The 9,505-nt window shown below is 39.1% G+C and overlaps 1 protein-coding gene across 1 annotated transcript in view; it reads left to right on the forward strand.

Annotated features, from left to right (window-relative positions):
* Positions 1–2,904, forward strand: part of Slc9c2 (solute carrier family 9 member C2 (putative)) — a gene marked incomplete at its 5' end in the record, with an annotated part of 47,921 nt that extends 45,017 nt beyond the window's left edge. Inside the window, 2 exon segments of the mRNA XM_008839138.1 lie at positions 1,553–1,738; positions 2,809–2,904. Of these exon segments, the coding sequence (XP_008837360.1) occupies positions 1,553–1,738; positions 2,809–2,904 (282 nt within the window).
* Positions 2,905–9,505: the final 6,601 nt, after the last annotated feature.

Below are 9,505 nucleotides of genomic sequence, written 5' to 3' on the forward strand. Positions count from 1 at the left end.
TTTTCCCACTCTGTGGATTTTCTCTTCACTTCCTGGTTTCCTTTGCTGTACAGAAGCTTTTTAATTTAATGAGGTCCCACTTGTTGATTGTTGACCTTAATTCCTGAGCAACTGCTCTCTGATTTAGAAAATCCTTTCCTACACCTGTATCTTGTTAGTTGCTGCCAATATTTTCTTCTAATAGTTTCAGGGTTTCCAGTTTCACATTGAAGTCTTTGATTAATTTGGAGTTGGCTTTTGTGCAAGGTGAAAGATAAGGATCTAATTTCATCCTTATCCAGTTTTGCCAGCACCATTTGTTGAAGATGCTGTCTTTCCTCCATTGTGTGTTCTTGGCACCTTTGTCAAATATCAGGTGGCTGAAATTGTGTGTACTCAGGTTTGGGTCTTCAATGATGTTCCATTAATCTATGTGTCTATTTTTTTGTGCCAGTACCATGCTGTTTTTATGACTATAGCTCTGTAGTATACTTGAGATCTGGTATAATAATACCCCCAGTGTTGCTCTTTGTGCTCAGGGTTGCTTTGGCTATCTGGTGTCTTTTGTGCTTCCATACCAATTTAAGGATTTTTTTTTCTAATTCTGTGAAGTATGTCATGGGGATTTTGATTGGGATTGCATTGAATCTATATATTGCTTTTGGTATGATGTTCATTTTCACAATATTAATTCTTCCAACCCATGAGCATGGGATGTCCTTACATCTTCTGGTGTCCTCTCTAATCTCTTTCTTTAAAGATTTAAAATTTTCATTGCAGAGATCTTTGATGTTTTTGGTCAGTTTTATTCCAAGATTTTTTTTTTGCTTATTGTGAATGGGAGCATTTCCCTGTACTCTTTCTCCAATTGCTTGTTATTGGTACAAAGAGAGGACACTGATTTTTGTAGGTTAATTTTGTAACCTGCCACTTTACTGAAAGTGTTGATCAAATCTAGGAATTTTCTGGTGGAACTTTTGGGATCTCTTAGGTATATATTATATCATCTGCAGAAAGGGATAATTTGACCTCTTCTTTTCCAATTAGTACTCCTTTAATTTCCTTCTCTTGTCTTACTGCTCTAGCAAGAGTTTCAAGCACTATATTGAAAAGGAGTGGAGATAGTGGACATCCTTGTCTGCTTCCTGATTTCAAGGGGAATGCTTCCAGGTTTTCTCCATTTAGAATGATGTTAGCTGTGGGTTTGTTGTATATAGGTTTAAGTATGTTGAGGTATGTTCCCTCCAGTCCAATTCCCTTTAGAACTTTTATCATGAATGCATGCTGAATTTTGTCAAAAGCCTTTTCTGCATCTATTGAGATGACAATATGGTTTTTGTCTTTGAGTCCATTTATATGATTGATGACATTTATTGAAGTCAAGAAGCAACTGGTGTTTATTGGGTCAAGAAGCAATAACAAAGCCTTGCACTTGCAGAGGCCATTCTGAACTCTAAAGAAATTCTGTCAGTGCCAGGGTCTTTGTGTATTCTGATATTCTCAAGGAACTCAGATCACTTGATATCTTATATTCATTTGTTGGATTTATAGAACAAATACAATTTCATTGTAGGAATTAAAATTTCAGAAGTGTGTGATGTTCAATAACGTGTATGTGGAGACTCTGTCAAACTATAATGAAATGGCTCTTAACCATGAGACTATGAAATTCGTTATTCTTGTATATGGCCATGTAATTAATACCAAGACGGAAGAACCATATGTTGCACCTATCATTATTCCTAAATCCTGTGAGCAGGTAAGGAGTATAATTTTTAAAAGTTTATTTATTTTATGTATATGAGTGTTTTTGCCTGCATGTATGTAAAGGCGCTCCTGTTGTGCAATGCCTGTGGAGACCAGAAGAGGGAGTCATACCACCTGGAACTGGAGTTATGGACAGATGGCTGTTAGCTACTATGTGGATGCTGGGAACCAAACCCGGGTCCTCTGCAAGAGCAGCCAGTGCTCTTAATGGCTGAGCCACCTCTCCAGTCCCAGAAGTATAATTTCTAAAGAGCCATTTGCTTTGCAGCATGCTCCATAAGTGACTTGAAAACTCAACAACAGTTTGTTGTGTATTCAAAAATAGCTAGTAGATAAGAGGGCAAGATTTGGAGTTAGGTTTAAATGTTGACCAGGTGCATGAACCATAGGTAATCTGCTTAATTGTTCTGGCCTTTTAGTTTCCTACTTAATGAGATATGGAGACTGGCAGCAGCCATCTTGACATGTTACTGTGATGACTAAATGAGACCACACACTATTTAGCTATGATAGTTTAATTATTACTCCCTGACTACTTGCATTCTGGTAGCAGATTTTGTTACTTATGGAGTAAAAGTCTAAGAAAGGAAGACAATTCCTGCCATGCTGGGAAGGCTGGGCCTTGACTCCTTGATCTTCACTGTAGGTATGAAAGTAATCCATATCTTGCTGGCGAGTCCCTTCTTTCCAAATAGGGTATGCCAGTCTAGTTTATAAGTAAGGAGCTCTGTTGTCCATAAACATGCAAAAGACAATTTGCTGGTCCAAAAGGTTTTGAAACAATGTGAAAGGGAGTTTCAAAGTAAAAAGGTTGACTAGGTTGGGGGCCTGAATCCCAGCAATTTGTCAGGGAGGGATGATAGGGACTTGGAGGCTAGCCTGAACTATATAGCAGAGAGAGAGAGAGAGAGAGAGAGAGAGAGAGAGAGAGAGAGCTTAAGGTGAAGACCCAGTTCTAGGTTTCAGCTTATTTCTTACATTCATCACAAAGAAGATTGGGAAGCAGTTGCTTTGGAATCAGTGAATACTCTTTTGACTAATTTTTACTTCTTTTGCCTTTAGATTCAAGGGATTTCAGGTGTAAGCAAACCGTTGATAATTACAGTATCTGAGCCTACCAAAAGTGGGACAACCTTCCATGCCATGGGTAAGGGCTAGCCTTTAGAAAAATTTATTTATTTATTTATTTATTTATTTAAATTTCATGTGTATGAGTATTTTTCCTGCATATGTGTGTAAGTGTACTTGTGTCATGCAAAGCCCATGGAGGCTGGAAGAGGGCACTAGGTCCCTTTGGACTAGAGTTATAAACAGTTGTTAGCTGCCATGTGGGTGCTGGGATCTGAAACTGGGTCCTGGTAAGCCACCTCTCCAGCCCAGGGATAGTCTTTTAGTAGCAAGCAACTACTGAGAAGCTGAATATCATGATGCACACTTTAATCCAAGCCCTTGGGAGGCAAAGACAGGCAATCTCATAGGATCTCTGTGATATTGCAGCCAGCCTGATCTACATAGTGATTCTAGGCCACCTGGAGCTACAGGGAGCTCCTGTCTCAAGAAGGAAAGAAAACTAATTTCAACAAATATAAAATTCATGTACTTCTGAAAAGCGATTTGAGAGGATATTGTGTGGATTTCTCATTAGTTCTGACCATGGGGCCACACTGGCTGCCACTTTGCTTTTGGGAGGTCACCTGTCAGAGACTAAACTACAGACATTGAAATGCTTGTGGGTCTGGTCTCTGTCCCTCCCTCCACATTCCTGATAGGAGAAAATAGCTAATATGCTGTTTTGTGTTCCTGCCCTGGTAGGCTAGAATGACAAAGTATTATTGGGGCACTGCTGAAATGGGGAGAGGATAGGCAGTGGGCTCAAGGGTGGGGAACTGGTTTGCTCCCAGTAACTGAAATACGAAACCTGAGTTACTCTCATTAATTATTTATTATATTTATTTATATTATTTATTTATAAATAATATAAAGCCACAAGTCAAATGGCTTGCTCTAGTTATACTTGAAAGATCAAAAGTACTTGCAGTTAATAAATGCAGTTCTCACCCATGTCTACCATGCTGCTGAGCATTCATTATACAGAGAAGACTGGGTAGAAAGGCTTTGTTCTAGAGAAAATACAATTAAGGACTTTCATTCAACTCTCAGTATCCTTGCCTTAGTAGGGCTCAGTGTCAATATCATCCCACCTGCCTCAGCTTGAATAGAGTTATCCTTGATGTGTAAATAAGATCTGCATCATCTTAGTGTTAAAGTGCAAGTCTTAATAGTCATTGATTTGAGAGGAGGCCTCTCTCCATCATTATTATTAGGTAAAGGGAAACCTGTCCATTAATATTCTCTAGTGAGTTTGAGACAAAACTCACAGACAGTAATCCCATGGACTGGGTCTAGCCAATGCCTTGAGTTTGAATCCTGACACATATTTTCTTTTGTAAAATTTAAATGAGTTGGCATGGGAAAACATACAGAGGTTTCATGTTTACGAATGCAGATTTTGAGGCTTTCATAAAATATGAGTAAGGTTCACCAGTACTCAGCTCTCATTCCTATACATGGCAACAATCAGCAAGAGAACCACTGGCCTCTGTGGTGGGAGCAGATGCTCCCCACAACAGTCCACCCGTTGCCCTCTTGTCTTAACATAGCCCACTTTGTTTGTGGCCCTTATGTTAGACTTTTAGGAGCTTATTACAAAGCTCCAAGGGAAGAAAGTAAAGAGCCTGTTTGAAAAGGGGAAGGGAAAACATATAGAGAAAGAAAATTGGTACTTCAAAATCTCCCACTGCCCTTACTCTAAAATTACCAAGTTTTCCTGTTTAATGCATTCATCTGGTTCACTTCAGTCAGCCCCAGTCTTCCAACGGCCAAGAAAGACTATAACTGGAAGAGAAAAAAATGAGATAATAAACTAGATACTTTGTATAGATCTTTCTTATTATGCATGTTAAAGTACACAGCTAAAATAAATTGAGAGAGCCAGCACTTGGGAGGTAGAGGCATGAGGATCAGGAATTCAAGGTCATCCTCACATACATAGAAAGTTTGAGGACATCCTGGGTTATGTGAGACCCTGTCTCAAAATAAATAAAAGAATAAATAAATAAATAAATAAACAAACAAGGGGCTGGAGAGATAGCTCAGTGGTTAACAGCGCTGGCTGCTCTTACAGAGGACCTGGGTTTAGTTCCCAGCAACCACATGGCAGTTCACACAACCATCTGGAACTCCAGTTCCAGGACTCCTGGAATTGGACGCTGTCTTCTGGCCTCTGCCGGCACTGCACTTATGTGGTGTACTTACTTACATGCAAACAAGACACTCATACACATAAAATTAAAATAAATTCAAAAACTTTAAAAAGGAGATAAAATGTGAGGTCCAGGAGCAAATTGCAGGTAGTGAGAAAAGACATCCTCTTGCAACTCATTAATTCGGACTAATAGAGACAAAGTTTATCTAAGATACTTAAAAATTAAAATGAGAAAATAGTTTTTGAAATGTGTAACTTTGAGGGCTGGGAAGACCGCTCAGTGGGTAAAGTATTTGCTCTATAAATATGAGGACCTGATTTGGATCCCCAGCCTCCACATAAAAGCCAGGCACAGCAGCACATGTCTGCAGTCTGTATCTTCAGCAGTGGGTGGGGTGGGGGAGAAGGGTAGGTAGATTCAGGGTGGGGTATACTCATTGGCTAGACAGTCTAAAAACAGCTAGAAGAGACCCAGTCTAAAAAAATGCAGAAACAGAATAGGGAAGACATCCAACATGTGAGGACATCAATCTCTGGCCTCCACATGTATGCCCAAGAGTACACCTGTGTACACATGTTCATGCACAAACATAGAAATAGATAACTTTGACTCACTCAGTTTTTCTCTTCTCATTTTCTTTCCTTAATATTTACTTCAAAAAATAAGGATGTGTGGGATTAAGGATGAGTCTATCATGCATAAACTCAGGCATTGGTGTCTAAGTATCTATGGGTCTCCCTTTTGGAGTTACTCTTGGTGGCAGTATGGTTGCTATGCTAGGGGTGTGTGAAGCCATGGACTGATCGTGGATATCTTCCTAGAGTATCAACCTTTTATTTATTTATTCAAATATTTTACTTATTTAAAATGCTTTATATTCAATAGCATTGAGAGGGGTGGTAAATTTACTTAGCTTTTTAAAACATATTTTATTATTTTTATTTTATATGTATGAGTGTCTTGCCTGCATGTGTGTAAGTGTACCTGTGTTGTGCAATGCCCACAGAGGTCAGAAGAAGGTCTCAAGATTCTCTTGGAATTGGAGTTACAGATGGTTGTTAGCTGCCATGTGGGTGCTGGGAATGGAACTCAGGTCCTCTATAAGAGCAGCCTGTGCTCTTCACAACTGAGCCATCTCTCCACCCCCTTACTTAGCTTTTAAAAGATAAAGCCTTCTAGAAAGTTGAAAACATGTTTTTAAAAGGAGAGTCCTGGCCAGGCATGGTGGCACACACCTTTAATCCCAGTACTTGGGAGGCAGAGGCAGTTGGAGCTCTGTAAGACTGAGGTCAGCCTGGTCTACATAGTGAGTCCAGACCAGCTGTGGCTATAGGGAGACCCTGTCTCAAAAAAAAAAAAAAACTGCGTGTTTTTGCCCTTGCTTAGTTTCCTCTTTCCTCAGTTACCAGGGATGATTTGGAGAGATTCGAGAAGTGCTAGAAGCATACTTGTCACATTGGCCAGAACAAAGTACAGGTGGTGGTGGTGGGTGTGTTGCCTGCAATACTTAGGACTCTAGGGTCTCTGCTCAGTCTCCTGATAGATTTTTTTGAGCCAGTGCTTTTCTCTGGGTGGAGGAACAGGTAGGTCTGACAGGGTGACTGGGTCTAGTAGTGATGGTGTCGAGAACAGGCTCCAGGGGTACTCTCCTTTTAATTTCTAATAGTTAGATGCCAGGTAACGCCAAAGCCTGCTCTCTAAGCAAAAGTGTGTGTGTGTAGGTATAAGTAGATTTCAGTAGATTGGCTCACTCCTTCCTCGGGGAGATAGTTGTGCTAAGAGATGATGTGGTCCCACTGAAGTACATTTATGATCAATGCAATTTGCAGTGCATTTGTCAGAGGAAAGGACAGTTGCATTGACCCAGGTCATGGTCAACAGTTCCTTTAAACATACCAACTCAGCTCTTTTTAGGTAGCTCTTCCAGGGGCAGCCTCTCTCATTGCAAGTTCCTGGCCCCATCATTACTGCTATTATTTGTAGGGGTGGGGAACTGAACTCAGGACCTCATGCATGCAAGACAAGCAGTGTACCAGTGACTCACATCCCTGGTCCACAGGCTCCATTGTTTTCTAAAAAATTCTCACTTCCATAATTTGTGGAAAAAGTTCCCAGGTACTCTGTAATCTATTATAAAGCTAATTAGAATTTAAATTTCATGACTCTTCTCCTTTCCTTAAGCACACCTTTTAATAGGCAATTGAATTAATATAGTATCTCTTTATAGTTAGAAATAAACATGTAATTAATTGCAACTATCATTCAGAGCCCTTAATACATGAGCTCTTTTAAGGGAGAATGTTCTAGATAATAAAATGGAAACCAAGTAAGTTTTCTCATTCCATTTAGTTGGTAAGAACTTTTTCCTAAAATAGCCATAGTTTAATATTTTTCTTTTGATTTTCTTTTGCAGCTGGAAGGTGGACATAATTTTAGAAAAACAAGTTAATGATACAGATAAGATGTGTAGTCAGGTAAAAGATGGAGTTGACAGACTGCTGCAAATGATGACATTTACACACTGTTCATTGCTACATTTATTTTATAAGCAATTGGATTGCTATACACACTTTTAGATTTTTTAAGTAGTTGCATTATACTTGAGGTATTCTAAATTCTTCAGGATAACATTCATTAAAACTTAGGAATGGAACCCTCTGCCTAGCTGAGGGCAAGCCATAACTGAGTTGTTAGCAAATATGATATGCAATTAATGCATTAGTCTAAAGCATACTTGTGATTTTTATTTGTAAAAGTTACAATAATTATTAATAATTAATGCCTTCCTGATATTTTGTAAAGTATATTCTTTCCTCTCTAATTTAGTATGTACTGAAAAGTGGAACTATGTTCCACAATCTTGGTTATTGAAAGCAAAGTTTAAGAGAAATTAACATTCTCACATTTCATAGTACTGTTGGATAGAACTTTTCATTTTATTTTTAAAAAGTCAAATAAAGTTGAATGTGTTAGGGTCCGTGACTCGATGGGTCCCCTCCAGGTAACAAATACACGGGATTGGAGATGTAAAAATCAAGCAGAGTCTTTACTTTCCAGCTAGCTGGGGTCGACCGGCTTCCCAAGACATGCAAGTCTGGTCAGAACGATCGACCCCCATTCAGTTTCAGGTACAGATTATATAGGCCCACATAGTCATTACACAAAAAGCATTCCTCAGCAGACACTTTGATCAAACATCTTCTAAAAGCTATAGTTTCGGTTAAACATCTTTTCCAGGAAGGGTAGATCTGGTGTAAGCCTGGTGCAACTTCCCTCTCTTTGTTCCTTATCGGTTATCTGGTATGTGCAAACAGGCCTACAGGACACATTGTAAATCAACTGAGTCAGGGGTCCAGGGTCCAGGAAGGAGGTTTACAGCACTTCAATTCTTAGCATTTCAACTAGGTTAATCATCCATGTGTGGTAGATACAAATCAGGCAGAACAGGCAAGCTTAGCAAGTAAATCTAAATCAACATTTTAAACAGAGTTTTCTATCAAAATGCAGAGTTCTTACAGCATTCATCAAGGTATTTCATTTTTTTTCCAACAGTAAATCTAAATCAACATTTTAAACAGAGTTTTCTATCAAAATGCAGAGTTCTTACAGCATTCATCAAGGTATTTCAATTTTTTTTTCCAACAAATGTTATGGTTAATGAATAACATTTTGGAATCCATTATTCTTTTTTATTTCATCAATACTGAGAATACATGACAGTTTAGGGGAAATCTTAATAGAAGTAAGAATAAAAAAATATACAAGAGAAAAAGTTGCGCTTTCAAACTATTAATGACCTTGTCAGGGCAGGGTCTGTGTGTGGCCTTTGATGTCAGAAGTACCAGGTAAGGTTGCATACTACAGAACCCCCCTGCAGAACCTGACCACAGGGGTTCATTTTTCTGATCTGACATGGAATCTGGAAATAGGTAGACAGACCAGTGTGGTTGCTTGAGGATGTCATTACAGACCCAAGCCCTTTCCAGCTCATCCTTGACCTTTTTCTCTCAGGTCAGTGAAACACGTGTATCATTCTGTCGGGAGCTGTAGGCCCCTACCCCAGGAAATAGCAAGACCTGATTCCTGGCAAAGCTGTTTTTCAGACATCAAGGCTGGCCTGGTTTGAGATTAACCAGATGACTATATTTGAAAGCCTCTCACAAACATGTTGTTCTAACCTGGGCACTTAACACTTGAGAGACTCCCTCATTTTCTCATGTAATTGCTAAGAAACTTTGGTATTACTCTGTAATCATACAAGTGTAACCTCTTAATTGATTTATAACCTGCTATATAGAATTGTGGTGTTACTATGGAATTTACTCTGTGATCAATTGGTGTGGTGTTATTGTGATAATCATTCTGTTAATTGAATTGCTCTACTTCAATGGATTTATCCCTGCCAACTTCCCCCTCTCCTCACTATAAAAACTTTGTGTAGATGTTCAATAAACGAGACTTGATCAGAAAGCCTGTCTTGTCTCCATTCTTCG

The sequence above is a fragment of the Nannospalax galili genome, unplaced genomic scaffold (genome assembly GCF_000622305.1).
Source record: "Nannospalax galili isolate Female #2095 unplaced genomic scaffold, S.galili_v1.0 scaffold2399, whole genome shotgun sequence".
Taxonomy (NCBI): Eukaryota; Metazoa; Chordata; class Mammalia; order Rodentia; family Spalacidae; genus Nannospalax; species Nannospalax galili.